General features: G+C 40.0%; 1 protein-coding gene and 4 non-coding genes across 6 annotated transcripts; 4 read left to right on the top strand and 1 right to left on the bottom strand.

Moving 5' to 3' along the window:
• Positions 1-404: 404 nt before the first annotated feature.
• On the top strand, positions 405-19,825 carry eogt (EGF domain-specific O-linked N-acetylglucosamine (GlcNAc) transferase). Of its 2 annotated transcripts, XM_034687795.1 has the most exons (16): positions 405-536; positions 2,767-3,022; positions 3,691-3,791; positions 4,073-4,181; positions 4,413-4,507; positions 4,596-4,700; positions 7,394-7,500; positions 7,743-7,846; positions 8,484-8,576; positions 9,985-10,056; positions 10,809-10,895; positions 17,150-17,218; positions 17,505-17,566; positions 17,745-17,864; positions 18,264-18,366; positions 18,536-19,825. In XM_034687795.1, the coding sequence occupies exons 2-16, from the start codon at positions 2,816-2,818 to the stop codon at positions 18,680-18,682; spliced, it is 1,581 nt and encodes a 526-aa protein (XP_034543686.1). In that variant the 5' UTR covers positions 405-536; positions 2,767-2,815; the 3' UTR covers positions 18,683-19,825. The 2 variants fall into 2 exon arrangements, with proteins under 2 accessions (XP_034543686.1, XP_034543774.1); XM_034687883.1 differs by lacking the exons at positions 18,264-18,366; positions 18,536-19,825 and adding an exon at positions 18,151-18,263 and having other exon boundaries at positions 429-536.
• Positions 5,951-6,022, bottom strand: trnae-cuc. Its single transcript has one exon. It is a non-coding gene; the product is annotated as a tRNA-Glu (tRNA).
• On the top strand, positions 6,664-6,736 carry trnar-acg. Its single transcript has one exon. It is a non-coding gene; the product is annotated as a tRNA-Arg (tRNA).
• Positions 13,037-13,108, top strand: trnae-cuc. Its single transcript has one exon. It is a non-coding gene; the product is annotated as a tRNA-Glu (tRNA).
• trnae-cuc lies at positions 14,593-14,664 on the top strand. The gene has a single exon. It is a non-coding gene; the product is annotated as a tRNA-Glu (tRNA).
• Positions 19,826-19,916: the final 91 nt, after the last annotated feature.

The following is a 19,916-nucleotide window of genomic DNA, read 5'->3' as shown; positions in this document are numbered from 1 at the left end:
TGAATTCTGTTGATGTAATAACTGTATTTATATTAATTGTTAATTTTGTACATTCTTATGGTACTTTATTTTTAGTATCAACTATTGTCTTTATATCATATTTTTTAATTAATTTTTGATATTAGAACACTATTTGGGGTGGAGGGTTCAAATAAGCTCTCTGAGTTTTCTGCCTCTTCCTGCACAGTATATTCTTTATCTTTGCTCTTTTTTTGTGTGTATTTTCTTTTACTTGTGCAAATAAATAAACATAAAAAGAGGTTAGGTTGGAAAATACAACAAATGTTTTTAAACTTTATGATCAAGAATTTCAATTCAATGTCTGTTCAATGTCGACATTTATTGTAGAACAATGCTGAAACTGTGATCAGTGTATAAAGCGCCTTCACTCCTTGGGCGCGAGGAGAAAACGTGGTGCACATCGCCACCTCGTGTCTGCTCCTGATCATTACAAACCGGTATAAGGTTTCCGGTGTTATGGCGACCACCGGCAACATCTTCACTTCGGTCAGGAGGAGACGAGGCTGTGGTTTCAGGTAAACTCCCTCATCTGTAAACTCGTTCCAGCCGCTTGTAGATGAAACATTAGAGCACATTTCTATCCCACAATCTGTTTTTGTCACAAAACTGTGAAGTATTTTTCCTGTGCGGTTCTTTTGTTGCCACATTAGTGTTGTTTTAAATAACGTGGGTGGGTCTCGTAACGCTAATAAGATGTTAGCAACATAATTATTATTTCGGAAACCAGCCTGCAGTAAGAAGTATCGTCAAGTGGAAAATAATATTTATTCAGTATTGCCTTACAGACGATACTTAGCTCTCAGTCTGGAGCTTTATCTATGAGTGCTATTCTCGGTTTGCTGTGTTAACTGTGTCTCAGAGTGAAGTAGGAGATAGACGCCAGCTCAAAGTTTCAATCATAAATCTTGAAGCTTACTAGCCTGCTAAAGTTAAGTTCGCTTATTCTCTGTGTTTAAGCGTGACAGTAAAATGGGGATGTAATGTAAGAAGGCAATTGACTGAGCTCTTAAAAAACTCAAACGTAATTGGCTTACAGTTGCTCAGCATTAAGAAGGCAAGTACTGATAATGCAATCAAAAAGGCACCGGCAGCTCTCAGCGCAGAGGGTTCACGTGTAACGATTGTTTATACTCAGTGTTGGACAAAGTACACGTCTTCATTACTTAAGTCAAAGTAAAGATACTCCTGGTCAAACATTACTCCAATACAAGTGAAAGTTGTTCAGTCAGATTATTACTTGAGTTAAAGTACTGAAGTACTTACTTTAAAAATACATACGTATTCAAAGCACTTCTTAAAAAATCTCAAAACGTATTTTCACAATACATGAGTGCAGTCAAGAATACATAGGAGTACATTCTGTTACATTATGTTTATCTAGAAACCATTGCTTGAAATCTCTAAAACTACACCTAAAAACAGAAACTAAGTTACTCGTAGCACAGACACCTTAGTTTGAAATGTTCATCTGGAATGAAACAAATGTGATGTAGCTCAACACACTTTCTCAGGTTGGACTGTGAATGTTTGTATGTTTGGGCAGAGTGGGAAACAGGGAGAACATTTCAAATGATACGTATCATTCTTCATTTTAAAAACCTCTAACACGGGCTGAAGATATGGACATGGGTGCTCAGGTGGAGAATTATAGCCATCATTATCACCTCTACATGAATTGCATGATCTGAGTGAAATTTGCTCTGTGTTTGCTCCACGTTCAACCGTAGAGAACACGATATACAGGTATGACTAAACCACTGAGACAAACAGAACTACACAAACACAGTTTACTGACTTAGGGATCAGATTTCGGAAAAGAGAAGGAAATTCATGAACTGACTTTAAAGAAAAAGTAGTGAGTAACTAGAGCATTGATAGAAATGTAGTGGAGTAAAAAGTACAACAACTGTTGTCTAGATGTAGTGGAGTAAAAATAATAAGTATCCCCAAAAAATAATACTCAAGTAAAGTACAGATACTCAAAAAATTTACTTAAGTACAGTACTCAAGTAAATTTACTTTGTCACTGTCCACCACTGTTTATACTGATGTAACAATGTTTCAAATGGAGCTTCAGCTCTGCACAGTGGTTACTTTCAGGCATTGTCCTGCTACGCCCACAGAAAATAGGATTTTCAGTTTAAAAAAAACTCCTTTAGTACCTCTGTAATTAATCTGTAGTGACACACTAACGCCCTATAAGTTATAACACTCCTCTATAACACAATTTTACAATTTAGTTACAGGTCGTATCCATCATCACCCTTCCTTCTCATCATCTTTTTTTAATGGGCAAATAATTTGAACTCATTTTTTAATGGCACAGTGTGGTTAATGCCACATTAATAGAGTTTGATCATTATCTTGGGAGTGAGGACTGTCAGTGGTTATCGCTGTTCAGGCAAATCCATACTTACATTAGGGAAATGTCTCTGTAATGTGTGTGAGTGCTGGTTTGGCCATCTGTACCTTTATAGTACCAGTCTCATGAGTACCAGCCTGCAGGTTTGTGTTCATGTTCAGTTCATGTGCCGCCTTAGCCTCAGCTATGACTGCTTGGACAACAGTCGGAAAAAGGTTCAGCTATACTTCCTGCAACAGGACCTTTCCCTATGAGCTCCTCAGATCCGCCTGGGGCTGCGTTCACACACTTGTGCCCACATGCTTGTCTACTGCGGTGCAAGGATTTCCACTAAGATTACAGAGTGCAAGTCTGATTCTGTGTCTGTGTCTCCCCATCCTCAGGGTGCTGTGAAAAGTAGCAGCTGTCTCACATGTTTGTGTGACTCTGACTATGCTGCTCTTGGTAACGCTGGGCATCGTTTTTTCTTTCACTGTGGTCATCACTGAGAAGACTGAGAACATCAACCACAAACCACCAGCAGCACCGCTGCTCAACTACAGCAGGATCTCCCTACCGCCAGAGCACGTACCCTATTTCCTCTTCAACAACAAGAAGGTCGCCAAGCAATGCCGCCAGGATCCACTCTGCCCTTTTAAAGTAAGATATGCACTTTACAAACTTTGTACTTAGCCTTCTAGTTTTCATTTTGGAGTCATGGCAGATTATTTGTCTGTGTGGAAACACTATAAAAAGGCCATTTGGTACCAGATTGTTTTCAGTTATCATTTAATCAGGACTGATAACAACATTCATCTCCCTGAGTTGTACTATCTTAAAATGTATGTAGTATACTGACATTTTTATTTGTCTTGAATCATTAAGTCAAAGGTTGCTGTCCTCAGACATAGCCTTAAATGATGTGAGTTATCAGCATGGATGTGTGTGTATATGGATACTTGTTCTGTACAGAATGATTTAGAAATCAAATTAATATGTATTTCAACAATACAATGTTTTTTTGTCGCCAGATATTAGCATTTTTCTTCCTTCTTTAACAATTATGAAATTATTAAGTTATTTTTCTATTCTTATTCCCTAAAACTATTTTGTTTTTCATAGACAGGCAGCCTACCTCTTACACACTGGGTTGCCTCTCACACTGAATTACAATTTATCCTCTGTAGATTTTTAAATATTCAAATCCCAATTGTCTTATCCTAAAAAGATGAAATTTGATTTTAAACTTGAGTCACAACACCATGTGACACTTTTCTATGTCACACATTCTCTCTTAACTTAAACATCATGACTTGTTTTTATGACAGGATGCACTGCAGGATCTGTCTGCCTGTTGGGGTTATGAGAAGAAGTGTGATCCAGTAACACGCTTTGGCTATCCAGTCTGCACCAAGGCAGACACAGGATGGTACTGTTCTTCATCTCACATTCTAACACCTTCACACAGATATGAGCTGTTTCCTCAATTTACTTTCATTATGCTCCCAACATACATCTATAATGTATCAGGTGTTTAATAATCATAAGTATAACAAATAATAGTCATCTTTTATTCATGGGTGTTGAATTTACAGAACTGTAGTGTCTATTATTTATCCAAAGTTAAAGTGTGCTCATTTATACCATGCATCATTGATGACCTGATATGGTTTTGGTTTAGCTGAACTGCATAAATCTGTGATCTGTCAGGGCACGTTCACTGCAAGCTGCCGAGGAGCTCTTCTGGAAACAGGCTGACTTTGGCTACGTGAAGGAGCGCCTCTCTGAGCTCAAAACGCTGTGCAAGGCCAGCAAGCCAGTAAGTCCATTCATTTCCTTAGTTCCCACGGGCCTACTGAGTCAACAGGAAGAAACAACAGGTAGAAGCACACACAGTGTTGAACAAGGATTTCACACACAATGGGCTTGGTGGCATTATTTACAGCAGTGTAGACAGAAAAGTGTGAAAACAGTGTTCACAGTCTCAAAGGTTTGGCCTTTTTTTAACATCACTTAAATATTTAATACTTCTGCTATTATCCTTTTCCAGGGGGACTCCTCTTTAAAATGCAGCAGCAACACTCGCTTCTGTAAGGCCACTAACCTTTACCTTGACCTGCGTAAGCCACGCAGAGGTCATGAGAGGTCAGTGTATTTGACAATGTTGTGTTCATGAAGAAAAAGGCGTAACAAAAACAGAGATGAGAGTGTTTTCAAACCTAAACTGTTGCAGATACAAGGAGGACTTCATTCAGAAGGGCGAGATTGGTGGCAGCTGCAGACTGAACAGGCGAGCACTTGCTGCAGAGGGAGAGCACAAGAGCCCCTTACAATCTTGGTGAGTCATGACACGCACACATTTACACGCTCTTTCTGAGCTCATACCAACTAGACAGTCATTGTGGAGAAGAAATGTGCATTAATGGTTAAGAAAAAGAGCCAGTATCAAGTTCCCTGACCAGGGTGAGCTCCAAAACCTAAACACTACACCACTACACCACTATAACTGTGCAAGGTTGCTGGGCTGTACCTGAGTTCCACAGTTGTGGAGCCCAAACTGCAAATGTTTGGTCACATCTTGTTGCCAGTCCAGATTAGGAACCACGAGTACGGCTCTGCTAGAAGACCTCAAGCAGCGGACAGGCTCATAGGAAGTTAGCAGTTCACAGATATGGACTGGAGCGTGGTCATTGAAGGCTTTAGAAACAAGCAGTAAAATCTTAAAATCAGCTCTTAAACTCACAGGTAGCCAGTGAAGGGCAGCTTGGACTGGTGTGAAATAATTGCTCCTCTAAACCTGGCAGCAGCATTCTAAATGAACGAGAGTCTTTAGATGTTGTACTTGCTGGTGCCATAATAAAGTGCAGTAAAATAGTCGGGTCTGGAAGAAATAAATGCATGGATGACTTCTCAAAGTCTGCTGGAGAAAGGAAAGACCTGATTTGAGTTAACTGCCTCATCTGAGCAAAAAAGGACTGAATTACTTTGGTCATGACTTTGGTTACATGGATGTCAGAGGAAAGGTCAGAGTGGAAAATGACTCAGGCTGACAGGGCACCCAGGCTGGAGCACAGATCACTAATGTGACTAAAACTAGGGGCAGAGGTGTTAATAACAATTTGCAGTCATTCATCTGTAGACATTTTCAGACTTTCAATTCTTGATTTCAGTTGGACGCGACAGGCTTTAACGAGGCAGAGACGTTAGTGTTGTCTACATAATAGTGAAAGACCTTCATCTATGATTTACAGAGCATAGATTATTTATCCAATTGTAGTTGATTTGCGAATTGTTTCTCTAAAGGCTTAATTCAGACTATGGTTCTTTGGAAGGTTGGGATACATAGTTCCAAGGTAAAGGACCTTTTGGATGGTATGATTAAGTTGTGATATACAGTATATAATTATAGTGCATGCTCAAAGTAATTGTTTTAAAAAAATAAATGGACTACTTTTAGTTTGTAATAACTTCCATGGCTTGTGCAGTGTAGTTTCAAGAAGTGAAGTGTCATGGTCGAGGCGTGACTTTGGGACTCAGGTCCAGTGTGTTTTTTAAATAGTTCTCGATACCAGGAGATTAAAACAGGAGTTCCCTGACCGGGAATCGAACCCGGGCCGCGGCGGTGAGAGCGCCGAATCCTAACCACTAGACCACCAGGGACATGTTTAGCATTTGACAAGTGGATCACTCAAATCGACAACTGGCAGGATGGGTCTTCTTTACTGTAGCATCACAGGCGGCCACTAGGTGGCGCTTTTATCCTACCCTATCAAACAGTCAGCATAGGGCCCCTTAACTGCACATAACCTTCATATTTTTGCATAGCAAAACAAAGTGGGAGCAGCTAACACCCTACCGTGAGCGTTATTGTGTCACGACCCTAAAGAGAGGACATAAAGGGGGGAATCTGGCAGATGCAAAGCTTGGCAGACAGCTGTTTCTGACACAAAGGCATGCTAAGTGAACCAAAGTAACAACATGCTGTGAACAGAAGAAGCTACCCCCCGTGTCTGCCAGAGTGATTTGACCAAATGATAGAAAGAGAGCGGTGACCTTTTATTTAAGTGTAAGTCTGGGCTAAAGAAGTCGCTCTTCAACGAAGTAGTCTGAAGAAAATAAAAACCGTAGACCACGCCATAGATATTGGATCCCCTCAACTGATTCAGTTAAGTGGAATATTTTTAACCATGCTGCTTCCTCTCAGAGCAGTGTTGAAAGGGAGGGCAGGACAGGCAGGAATGCGAGGGTGGAGTCTGAGTGCCGCATGAATTCCTTTTGTCAGAGCCCCTCGCTGTTTCAAGGGGCCAGTGGCGCAATGGATAACGCGTCTGACTACGGATCAGAAGATTCTAGGTTCGACTCCTGGCTGGCTCGAATGTTTTCCCTTGAGTTGTGAGAGAGTTGTGCCCATGAGCAAGAGTGTATACGGGTATCTTCCACATATTACGGATGATATAGATCATGGTAATCAATTTATCAAACATGAATAGATTTTTTTCAGCTGTCAGCTGAAGACACAGCCCTAGTTTTTGGTACTGTTTGGACAAAGAACTGACATTAGACCTTTGTGAAAAGCGGACATGAGGGCTCTGTTAAATGGATTCCTCGCCCAAATTTTAAACCATCTTTGAATTTGAGTGATACACATTTATTGAAGTACTTAAACCGTTGTGACATGATGAAATACATCAGCCTTTTTGTTTTCAGAGGTGACTGGTGTGACCCAACCCTTCCTTCCTGAACTGTAGCGTTAAAGCAACAACGGGCTCGCCTGTTTAATGATCAGATCTGTCAGTATCAGACTTGATGAATAACCTTATCAAAAATAATTTGCTAACGACTATTCCTTTGCACTGGGCTAGGAGTACAAAGTCTGACTTCAGATCAGCTGGATTAGAGGTCATAGTCTAGGTCTAATGTCTAATCTCTGTAGTTTCTGCAAAGACTAATACATGATTAATAATGAAACATGTTGGTGCAGAATTCTTAGACTTCTTTTTGGTAAACAGCCTTGATGCTCTGCTTTTGAAGGTATGCTGAGCTGCAGACATACACAGAGCTGGGCTTTCAGTCCATAGAGCATGGACAGTGTGACATCATCATAGAGAAACCCACTGTTTTCATGAAACTGGATGCTGGTAAGTGATGAAAATACGAGTGAGTCAGTTTTAAGCCTTCTTAAAAAGTCACTAAAACCTCTCATCTTATTACACTTGGCTTTTTGCCACAATCACATTTGACATATTTAAGGTTAACCTTTGACAAAGATATTCATGCAGTATGAGTAAGGAACCTACCATATTCAAACTTCGCTTTTCAACCTTTTCATTTTCAGTTGTTACATGTTGACAAAAATAAAAATGATGTGTTTTCCTACCAGGAGTGAACATGTACCACCATTTCTGTGACTTTGTCAACCTCTACATCTCCCAGCACATTAACAACTCCTTCAGCTCAGACATCAACATAGTCATGTGGGACACGGTGGGTACCTTGCACTTGTTGAATTTGGCACACTCTATGTAATCATTACACTGTAACAAAAGAATATAATGGGTAAAAAATACTCATAAAACGTCGTTTATCTTTAAAGAGTTTGAAAGCTGAGATGGGATTGAGCACTACAACTTTGCCAGGAAGCCAAGCAGTAGCTTAAATGTATTGTACGACAGTCTTGTCTTTGCTTTTACAAGTCTCTAAAGTTATGTTTCTGGTTAAGACATCAAGGGGAAACACCGGTTGAAAAACAGAGTGCTTTACAGACAACCTCATCCGGCCCATTGTTCCCCTCAACTCTGCACAGAGTTACAGAGGAAAAGGAAAACAGAGAGAGACAAATGGGAGGGAGAGAAAACTGTCTAGGAGAAGAAAAGCAGTGACCTTTCAGCACAAACTGCACACTTCAGTGCAAACAGTGGCAGGCTGTCAGATAATAGTGTGATAATAGATTATGTATAAATCCTAAAATTCAGAAAAAACAGCCAGCAGAGTTTCAGAACAGGTGACTGAGTTCAGCACAGATACAGAGGTTAGCTTGTTTTATTTGTATGGGTTTGTTTTTCATTTCAGTACAACACTAATGAAATTAACACATGTTCACCTCTTTGTCTGTCTCTCCCAGAGCTTTTACAGCTATGGAGATCTGTTCAGTGACACGTGGAGGGCCTTCTCAGAGTATGACATCATCCACCTGAAGACCTATGACTCAAAAAGAGTAGGTGTAAAGTCAGCTCCAAGCGGTCATGGCACACTCTTAACTTCTTTGAACTCGTCACTCACAGGAGTGTTTCCTTGCTAGTTAATTAGGGCCTTCAGGGTGCAAGAGACCCCTTAAATGTGGCTGTTTTTTAACAGGAAAAAATACTTCAGCACAGCAGAAATATTTTGTACTGTATTTGGTATCATTACGAGCAACACAACAGTTAGCCTGCTAGCATGGAAGAGACTCAGCTCACGCTGTTTTAGATCGTGCTATATTTCATCACAGAAGGATTCACTGAATCAACACGTGAGAGGAGATAAGCGCAAGTAGCAAAGACATTTCAACATGGCTTTAAAATCCTTTTTAACTCAAAAAGCTGTGGCAGAGATCGGACAGTGTTTTGGTTTAAACGGCGACCTTGTTTACTGTCGACTTTCAGCCTGATGCATCCCTCATAATCGTCTTTAGACGATCATTAAATATCTGATGAGGATATTGAATCTTAAAACTCCTTCTGTGTTTCAACAGCTGTTTAAACTCCACAAACACTGACACATCAGCTGAAGGTCTCCAGTTTACAGGGTCACTTTTAAAACCGTAACACTGGGAGAGACGTATTCTCGGTGGGCTGAGAGAAGACTACTGTTACAAGCTGCTAAATCAAGGGAATCTAGGCGTCTTGTTTTGAAAAGTACACACACACACACACAAAAGATAGAACAAATGAAAGAAAGAGAAATCAAGTAAATCACACGTGTGGGATGTTATTGTGGACGACGGGCGGAATAAAAACACTGCAGTTAATCTACCAATCAGACACGTTCAACATTACAGGCCCTGCCCCCAAAAGCCTTGGGGCTTTTGAAAAGTACTACCCCCCTAGCAGGGGCTTTTCAGGGGGGGAGATTATCTACCCCTGAACTACTTTTGCGCCCTGGGTCCGTCGGTCGAAATGCACATAGTTCAGGGGTAAAGTCCCTAGTTCCGGGGTAAAGTTCCTCCAGTCGAAATGCCCCTAAACACAATTGGTGTATCCAAATGCAGCAACAGCCATGGTCATGATGAAATATATACATATATGAAAGAAAATACTGTAAAACTAGCACGACCAATCATATCTGAACAGAAGAAATTAGCACCTCCTACTTACACTCAAGTCCAGTGAAATCCAGTGAATAGGATATCCAAGCCCTCCTGGAATCTCTTACAGTAGAAGTTTAGGAATCAGACTTATTTGGCATAAAATCTTTATCTCATGTTTTGCAATTGTTCCTTATAACATGAGTTGTCATTTTGATATTTTTAAAAGCACTTAAAGATGTTTAATAAGTATGCATGTGTGCCAATGCTTCTGAGACACCAAGCTGTATTAAACAATTTGATAACTGTGCCATCCTGTTTGCTTCATTCTTGTTCATAGGTGTGTTTCAAAGATGCCTTCTTCTCCCTGCTCCCACGAATGAGATATGGCCTCTTTTACAACACCCCTCTTGTAAGTTATCCTTTCTGTTCATGTGTGTTATAATGCACTAACCAGATTAACACAATGTGTGTAGATGTTTCTAATTTGAACAAGTTGCAGTTTCTCATACACACAGTCCTGCCTTGCCCTGTCAGCATTTATCCGCCTCTTCTCCCCACAAACACTGTGATATCCGGTTTAGTCATCAACATGCATTACAGGTCAAATATTTATGTGATGCATTCAGATCTCAGCAAGTGCTTGTGTTATTTAAATGATAATTCCAAGGAGATTTCTATAAAGATGATATCATGTAAATATGGGATGTTCTGCCGTTCTAGCCTTGAGGTGTGAAATACTGATAGGTCAGCCTCAAGCTGATGCTGTTGATTGCCCCTGCAGTACATGTCATGTTTATATTCATGTTCTCACATTTACAGCCACAGTGCAGCAGCCATATGAAAGATTTTTAGAGCTCGGAAATGCATAGGCTCATATGATATTCATTCCAAGGACATTAAAAATATGCTTTCAATTGTCAGATTCCCGGTGTGTTACATGTCTTTCATCACAACACAGAGCAGTACACAAGTGTGGCCAGATCCAATAAGCAATCAGTCCTTCTGAACTAGGGGACCAGATATTCTAATACATATATACTGTTCATCCTGTTGCATGACTATAGAGAACCTTTCTTTGTATATGACATTTTGAATCAAATGAATATAAATAGATTGTGCATGTGGGTGAAAGTTTTCCTCTCTGTGCTGTTTTGATGGCAGATCTCAGACTGCTCCAGTGAAGGGATGTTCAGGGCCTTTTCCCAACACGTCCTCCATCGACTGCACATCCTGCAAGAAGGGCCAAAGGTAGGAAGAACTCCTCTTAGTAAACACCTTTCTCAGCTCTTAGTTTATTGAAACTCTTGAAAAATGCAATACATATAACATACATATATAATATACATACCTTGTTGCCGATCTTTCAATCAGCAGCGCTTCCTGTTCAAGGTTTAGCTTCTCATGATATTCCAAAAACACAAAGATGTGGTAGCAGGGAAGCAGCCACTGGTTTTGAGACAGACTGGGAATTAATCTGAGCTATTCCAAGGAGTGCTAAATACTAACCAGAAGAAAACATGGGAGCTTTAGATTATTGTTTGGTATTGTGTCCGTCAATACTAAGTCTGTCTCCTTTATAAATTAAGAGTTTCGAAAGATTGTTAGTAGGATCATATGAAGGCCTTGTCATCTATTTATGGAAGTATAGGACTGTTTGTGAAAATTATACTTTCTTTTGAATTTGAGTAACTGTGTCTTACGGGATAATGTGCAGCAAATAACAAAGGCTGCATTATCATGGTTGTTGTTATATGAACCTTTGCGATACACACATAGCAAAAGATTGCCTTGAAATGCAATGATAAGAAAACATTTAATTGACATTTGCCACACATGATAACCTTTGACCCATCACACCCAGCCCTGGCTGCATGGGTCTTGCACACTCATTATTTCACCCATAAGATGAAGCTGTCAGATAACCTCAGATGACTAAGTGTCTGTTTCAGCTAGCAAAATACCTGAACTAGAGAGGGGTAAGGCAAATGCAATAAATAAAGATCTAGTGGTCTTCTGATATTTGACAGTATTTTGGCTTCAGTAGAGATGGACCAAGGACTGTGTGATAATGTAGATCAGCAATAAGGCAGAGAAAGTGTGACCCTTAAATGCAGACTTTTCCGTTATTTATTGCATGATATTTGTTTCATTGTTCAACAATATTATTCCTTATTACCGATTGGCACAACTGAAAGCTACTTTCTCTACTTGTATGGTAATGCTTTGCTGCTTTCTAAAACTTGAATTTATAAGACATAACTAATGAAGAGTCATTTGTAGTAGAGAATCCAGCCCTGCCATATTTATCATGTCAGTGAAATACTTTCCTTTTTAATTTTCTCATTGGTGCACAAAGTGAAATCAAGAATAGAAAGAAAAAGTGCAAACTGGACTTCTGCATTTCAATTATATCTGAAAGTTTTAGTCAAGTAACTTAAAAAAGAAAACAAAATCACATTTTGAGTTTTCAGAACAGTGATAATGTTCAAACCTGTGTGTTGAAGTAAAAGACCATAATGCACTACAGTTCAAGTGAGGCCTGCTCAATGAATACCAAAGTGAAAGCCAAGGCTTGAATTCATTATTCTTATTATTGGTATTCTCTGAGGGGGAATCAGACCTGGGTCACAAATTCTAACCTCCAGACTGCAAAGGAGTCACTTTAACAGTCACAGAGCCAAAACTATTTACACAGACACAAAGACAATAGGCACTGTGTTATCTGGATCTACTGAGGGGGAACATGAGGATCAGAATCATGAAAGTCTTTAGTGTTCTTTCATTTATGATCTGTTAATATGTCTGTTGAAGGAAATAGCTTTCCTTGTGTGAGGGCTAGGAGGGTAAAATATCCCCTGAATAGCTTTGAATCATTTTCCTGTATATGAATATTTGTACAGTATTTCACAAGGATGTAGCTAGCAACTGTTAATATATCTTTACCGTCCTAAAAATGAACAGCCTCCATCCATAGGTCTTTTATTCACTCATATATAATGACTCCTGCTCTGACTGGTAGAGATTGTTCCTGCGTTTGTTAGGGAGAAGACAGCAGAAGTTGAGTTGAGATTCACAGTGTGCAACAGTAAAATTCAACTTATTGTCTTTGTTTTATTCCTCTTAAGTTTCTGTTGTCCATGTTTTTAGTTTGTGACAGACTTTCCAAGCTTAAAGAACTTCATTTGATAATCATACTTACATTATAACAAAAACACAGGTAATACATTTTATACACATCTAGACAAAAAGGTTCTTTCTCTGGTGTTTGAGAGATGTCCCACTCTTTGACACACGAGCTAAGTATAAACAACATAACTGACATGAACAGCTGATCATGTGATCCGTGCTAGACATTCCACTCCATACATTTGACACAGTTAAAGAATAGGTCCCTGGTGGTCTAGTGGTTAGGATTCGGCGCTCTCACCGCCGCGGCCCGGGTTCGATTCCCGGTCAGGGAACTGATGTTTGGTTGGTAGTCTGGTTTCCAGTCAACTTGGTCCTCACACACAAGTGCCTAAAAAAAGGATTTGTTTCTTTAAGATAATGTCTCTGCTTTCCATCTTTGCCCTTTATGCTTTAGAAATATAACTAAAATACAGATGTTAAATTTTTGTGTCAAGTTAAGGACTCACTTTGGCTGCCAAACTGAAAAATAGTAAAGAAAATCTCCCTGACCTTGTTTTTTTTTAGTGTCTGACCTTTGCAAGGGAAACTGTGAAACTGGGCTCTTTAGGTTTTGCTGTTGTGATTTGCATGTCAGTCCTCTAGATCAGGGGTCCCAAACTTTTCAGCCCAGGACCTCCAAAATAACGGTGCCAGAGACATGGGACCCACGCTGTTACTTAGGTTGGTTAGACATTGCTTAAAGCCATGGGCAAGCACTAATAGGCCAATCCAAAAACAGACATTAAAAAACTGAAAGCCAAAATACCATCATTTTATTTCGTAGTTATTTAAAAAAGGTTGAAAGCAGAATGAAAGTAATCTTCATGTATAGTCTGTAGCAGTGATAGGATATACAGATTCTGATTTGCATTAATTTTAACCAGTATCTTTATTTATATTTTTATAGTAATGGATAAAATATAAAATGTATGTATTCAGAAGAAAAAAAAAAGCTTTTGAAAGAACCACTTTTTTGGATGGGATCTCGTGACCCCCCCATCAGTGCGTGGCGACCCCCTAAGGGGTCCCGACCCCCACTTTGGGAACCCCCTTACCTAGATGATGACCTAGTTTTTTTTTTATGTAATATGGAGCTTTGGGTACTTATATTATTTTCATTTGATAACCTGTAAAACACGATCTGCATATATAAACTAGACAGAATAGGAGACTGTGCTGGACTTCCTTATTCATTGATCAGCCAACATTATGACCAACAGCCTAACAGGCCCCTCTCTCAGATCAGGCCAAAACAATCCTAACCTGATGAGACATGGACTCCACAAGACTTCTGAACTTGTGCCATGGTATGGTACCAAGGGAGGACAGAGATCAGCATGGACAATCTAACTGGTCTGCAAGTATGCAGCCCCACACACAACAAATTGTGCTGCACTGTTTGTCCTGACATCTTCCTAGCAGAACCTGCAGTACCTTTATCAGCAGTTTGAGCTTTAGGAGCTCTTCTGTTGGATCGAATCACTTCCTTCCTTGGACCACTTTTGGTAGGTACTGACCACTGCAGATGAATTTTTGAGATGCTCTGACCTGGTCATCTAGCTATCTCAATTTGGTCCTCGTCAAAGTCCTTCACATCCTTACACTCACACATGTATCAGTCTGTTAGTGTTGATAATGTGATGGCTGATTGGTGCACACATGTCAAGACCTTTACTTGTAACTGTCAGTACAGAGGCTGTTTTGAATCACAACTGTAAATGTGAAGAGATCCCTTTACTTTTATACAGTATACATGTGCATACATTTGTTGTATGTGTCCCTGGTGGTCTAGTGGTTAGGATTCGGCGCTCTCACCGCCGCGGCCCGGGTTCGATTCCCGGTCAGGGAACAGTTGTTTTCTTAGGTTTGAGTGGGGTTGCTTGTTGCCATCCTAGCTCATCCATACAATTAGAAAAAAATGAAAAATGAAGTTATCACATTACCACAAACTATTTCACATAGTAAAAATAATGATATCTGTAAACTCACTAAGACCCAGAGCACTGAATCAGCAGAGACTGCATGTTAGCTCATTTTAAAAAAGCTCCATGAAGAGTGACAGGAGCAACTGGCCCTGAATGATGACAGGACCCATGTCCAAGACTGGTGGTAGGTAAGTGTGTTAGCAGTCAAATCATACTCTGACTATGATGCCTAGAAATGTTAAATGGAAGTGCACTTAAGGATCCATTTGTTACAAATGTTTTACAAAAACCAACTCCACCACTTCTTACTGTTTTTATCTATTTTACTTAACAATATAATTCAAATGCTAAAGCCTAGTCTACAAGGTTATGTAAGGTTTAGGTTGCACTTTGGCTCACCATTGAAAAACAAAAAAAGGACATTTACTTTAGATGTGTAGTTTTAGAATTATGGCAATTCTGGTTGACTTTGTAACCCATGACATCAAAGATGTGAAATTTACAACAGCAAGAGATGTTTAGGTGCAAAGAGGAGAAAAGCATGAAAATATTTTCTCTTTTTAGTACTTTGGGGATTTGATGCCTGATAACTGAAAACGACAAGCATGAAACTTCATAATCATAATACAGATAGAAAGGTGTCTATTAAAACAGTACCTCAGCCAATTCAGATGATTCTTGTCAGCTGCTAATTGACTTTTAAAGATTTTTTTATACATTGAATTCTTTCTCTGCAAAAAACATTCTGTATTTCTGTGCTGACAGTGATCAAATCAGAAACAGAAAATACGTTTCCTCTTTCAGGCTTCAACAAGAAAAGGAACTGTATGGAAATCAGTTCAGAGTAAAAGATTTATGAAACTGAGGGCACGTATCACCTCGTGGAAAACGGAATAACACTGCATGAAATCTTGGGCTCTTAGGTCCAGTGGAAGCTGTTTTTTTTTTTGCATAATTAGTTAATCCCAGCTCAACCAAAGTCAAAGTGTGAGACCTGTGTTCTGACTTCTATCAGGGAAGACCATTTACATTTTGATTTGTATCTCAATCTGAAACGTGTGGACTAATAGAATCTACATGTTTGCTTTGAAGCAGTTTTTCCTGATAATGCTCAAACTATCTGCACAGTGAGTCTCTAAAGAACATACAAAGAAAAATCTGCATTTGTCTGTGTAAGAAAACATAATAGTGCTCGTTTGATAAAATCTGACTTTCAAAGGCTGAATGCAAAACCATTACTGAAGTTGTCTGAGACTTTAAGTTGAAGTGTTTTGGAACTTGTTCTCCTTAAATAATCAAGCTTACTTTGCCATTTCTAAGTAAAGATGACTGCACAACTTTCTTTAGAGAGCATACTTAGCAAACGTAAGTGATGGAGAGCCAAGTCACTACACTCACTACGGCAGCACTCATGAAGCGTTCCTGACTGTAGCTCCTAAAAGTAGTTCTCTAATTTCTGTAAGAGAACATGTATTTTACTTATCTTACCGTCACTGCTGTCTCCTCACCCTCTCATTCATCCTCTCTACCTGTTTAACTCTTTAGCACTCCTCACGGGTGTTTTATGCTCCCGGGTTTGAAGTTTGAAGTGCCTGACTGTATCTTTATGACCAGTGAAGCCCCATTACTTCTCTCTTCTTGTGGAGCAGCTCATTGTGTATTCATGACCTGCACTGGAAATATGCTAAGAGGCTTTTCAGCAAGACATGGGGCTGCTAGTGATAGCAGGCCAGCGACTGAATGAGAGGTCTTCTTGGCCCTGACCCTCTCCCCAGCTCCTCCTTTCATCCTCAGATTAATGGCACAGCCAGAGACTCACACTGCTGCTCTCTGCTATTGTGTCCTATTCATCCGCCCCAGTCACCCCTCTCATCCTATCTCCCCTCGTCTTAATTTGCTCTGGTCTTGCTCATAATGTCATCTTTTTCTATACCTTTCCAAGAAGAAGAGAAGGTATTCATTCTCCACATACAGATATTCACTGCTTGTGACAAGTAGCCTGCCTTTGGTTTAGCTTTAGCTTTAATTAAAAGTTACTGTTAGTGTCATTCCCTTTTAGTACAGGTTAAGCCATCCTTATTGCTTATTGCAGATGTTGCAAAAGTTGACACCTAAACGAAATCACAGTTTCTCTTTCAAAACACAAGATGGCAGCAGAAGACCGTAGAAAAGAAGCATCTGAGTCCAAACTGTAACTAATGAGAGAACATTATCAGAGAAACCTTTAGTTCCACTTTCTTATTCAAACCTGTGATTTAAAGTAATGTACTCCCCTGTCTGTGTGAAATAGAAGACCCATTTAAGTCTGTTTTTTTTTTTTAACTTAGTTTGAATGAGCATCATGTTTTCCCTGCCGCCTATCTTTTCTGTCCTTGGCTGATTGATTATTGGGTGCATTGCTGTTTTCAGGAGGGGCGTGTTCGTGTCACCCTGCTGGCTCGCAGCACAGAATACAGAAGGATATTAAACCAAGTTGAGGTGAGTCCAGCACCTCCCTTCCCTCCTTCTTTCTGTTTATTTCTTTCTTGTGATTATTCTTTTTATTGCATCCTTTTCTGCCACGAATCCTCCTATTCCTTTCCTCTTTTTCTCTTTTCTCACTCTATACAACCTTCCAGCATTGATTTACTGCCCACTTTTGTTAAATGCTTATTTAAAATGTTATTTTCTGTAAACAGTGCAAGTATGTGATTTATATGGTCACTGCACATATTTATTTGCTCTCTCACTGATCAGAGAACACGTTTCTGTGTTGTTGTTACAGCTGGTAAATGCCCTCAAGACCGTGCCTTTACTGGAGGTCAGTGTGGTGGACTACAAATACAAGTGAGTTATGGAGTACTGACATTACTGCAGGAGCCATTCACTGCTGCTCAGCATTAATCGACCATGTAGTAGTGCTGTATACGCTTATAAAGAAAGTGTAAGCTTTTGAAATTGTATAAGAGTGACAGCACTTACTTCAGGAAGGTGATTGATGTGCCACTCCCTGTCTGTCTTTCAGGGATGTCCCCTTCCTCAAGCAGCTGAGGATCACCCACAACTCTGACATTTTTATTGGGATGCACGGGGCGGGTCTCACACATCTCCTCTTCCTCCCTGACTGGGCTGTCATCTTTGAGCTGTGAGTGGCACTTTATGTCCGCCTGTGTGTGTTTGTGTTATGTGTGAATGACAGAAAAAGACGGAGCAGGGGGCAGGGAGAGTGATGGGTTTAGCAGCATGCTGTGCCTGAAGTACCCTTCAGACACTTAGTGTATGACGGTGAAATACTGTCTAATTAAGCAGGCATTTATCACACCTGGCTACCCTGGGCGGAGGAGTTGATTGAAATGTGGTTGAGTATCAGTGGAAGTGTTCTGTGCGCATTTTGGTTAGCTGACAGAGTGTGAGCCACCTTTTGTGTACAGAGAGAGAGAAGAGAGCGAGAGAGAGAGGAACATGGACCATGGAGCAAGAAAGAGTGAAAGAGAGGCAGAGTGATGAGAGCAAGAGATAAAGTGTCTGCATCTGTACCTCCCAGATATAATTGTCAGGATGAGAGCTGCTATCGAGATTTGGCTCGGCTGCGGGGCATTCGATACGTGACTTGGCAGAAAATGGACAAAGTGCTCCCACAGGACAAGGTAGGGGAAAGACCCATACCAGCTATTGGCTCCTAGCACCTCAATTCATCCCACATATTGCTCACATACACAGCCTATATATATTCAACTATAAAAACAAAAATATCCAGACGTGTATGTTGTGTATTCCTCCTTCAGTGTATAAACCGTCCTCTATCTCCTCTCTTAGGGTCACCATCCAACCCTCGGGGACCACCCGAAGTTTACCAACTACGCCTTCGATGTGGGCGAGTTCATGCGTCTTGTGCTGGAGGCAGCTGATTACGTCACACAGCATCCTAAATGGCCATGTCACACTCCTCATGATGAACTCTAAGAGCCTTTGTAGGTTTTGGACACAAACATCTGGCAGCTGAAGAACTTTGAACATGAACCTGCCATTTGATTTTAAAACAGTCACCTTTTCAGATGCTTTTAAAGTTACCTCCCCTGCCAGCGGACATCATGTATTTGGTCGAGTATTTGGCACTTCCTGCTTTGATTGGCTGATGAGTGGAAGCAGTTTGCCGGACAACTCAGCACTAAACAACCTCCACAAGCTCTATTTGCATCAAATCAGTCACAAGATGAGGCGTGTGCTATCAAAGCAGCTGGAGAGTGATAAGATATTTCCTATGTTTCTTCATTACCTCAACTGCATCTATCTCATTCCACGCCGGCAAAGTTAGTTAATGAGCAGCTGTTATGGCGTCTCTTCACATGCAACATCTTGTCATATTTGATCAGAGTCACCTTGATGTGATCCTCTTCAGAACCGTTGACAATCACGCCAGAGTTTCTGAGCACTCTCAGCTTTCTCCAGGCTAATATGATGCACTGTTGATGGAGCAGAGATATTGGGTGTTAAATTATGATAAAAAAAAACACTAACTGCCCTCAAAGATAAGAGACAGAGGTCAAGAGATACACTCCTATGGCCAAGAAGGATTTTTTTCATATCAGTATTAGTAAATATCTGTTTGATAGTACGATTATACTAAAAAACTACTTTTGTGTTAAGTACTGTTAAACTTGAATTCAAGTATTTGTTCACTAAATTCAACACATGTTTGTCTTTTAAATTGGTAACATTCTTATTTAAAGTGATGTTTTTGTTGTTAGAGCATGGTATTGAATTGATACTGATGTCTGTTTTAATTATTAACTCCTTTGTGTTTAACCAGAGGAGATGCATTGTCAGTTTGATGAAATGACATGGGTGCTGCTATTGTCTGTTACCTTTTCTGAAGCCCATTCAGCGCTGTTAGTTTCATAATTTAGTAGATTTTGGTTGAGTATTTTCACAGATCAGAAGATCATGTTCGTGTTTCTTGGCCTCTCCGTGAGCTTGATATTTTATTTATCATTGAAACCATGTTGAACTCGGTCAGACCTCTTTGGTCAGGGCCATGCTTGACTTGTAAGCAATTTTATATTCAGAAGTTGTGTAATATTTTGAAATAAATAATTTTTAAAAATGCTGAAGTTTGCTGTCCTGTCTGTTCCGGCTATGTTGGACATCAGAGATTTAATTTATCCTTATTAAATCAATCAGCTTTTGAAGTCTGACC

Source organism: Notolabrus celidotus, chromosome 1, assembly GCF_009762535.1.
Source record: "Notolabrus celidotus isolate fNotCel1 chromosome 1, fNotCel1.pri, whole genome shotgun sequence".
Classification (NCBI taxonomy): domain Eukaryota; kingdom Metazoa; phylum Chordata; class Actinopteri; order Labriformes; family Labridae; genus Notolabrus; species Notolabrus celidotus.
The sequence above is the reverse complement of the archived record's forward strand: the minus strand, read 5'-3'. Positions and strand labels throughout refer to the sequence as shown.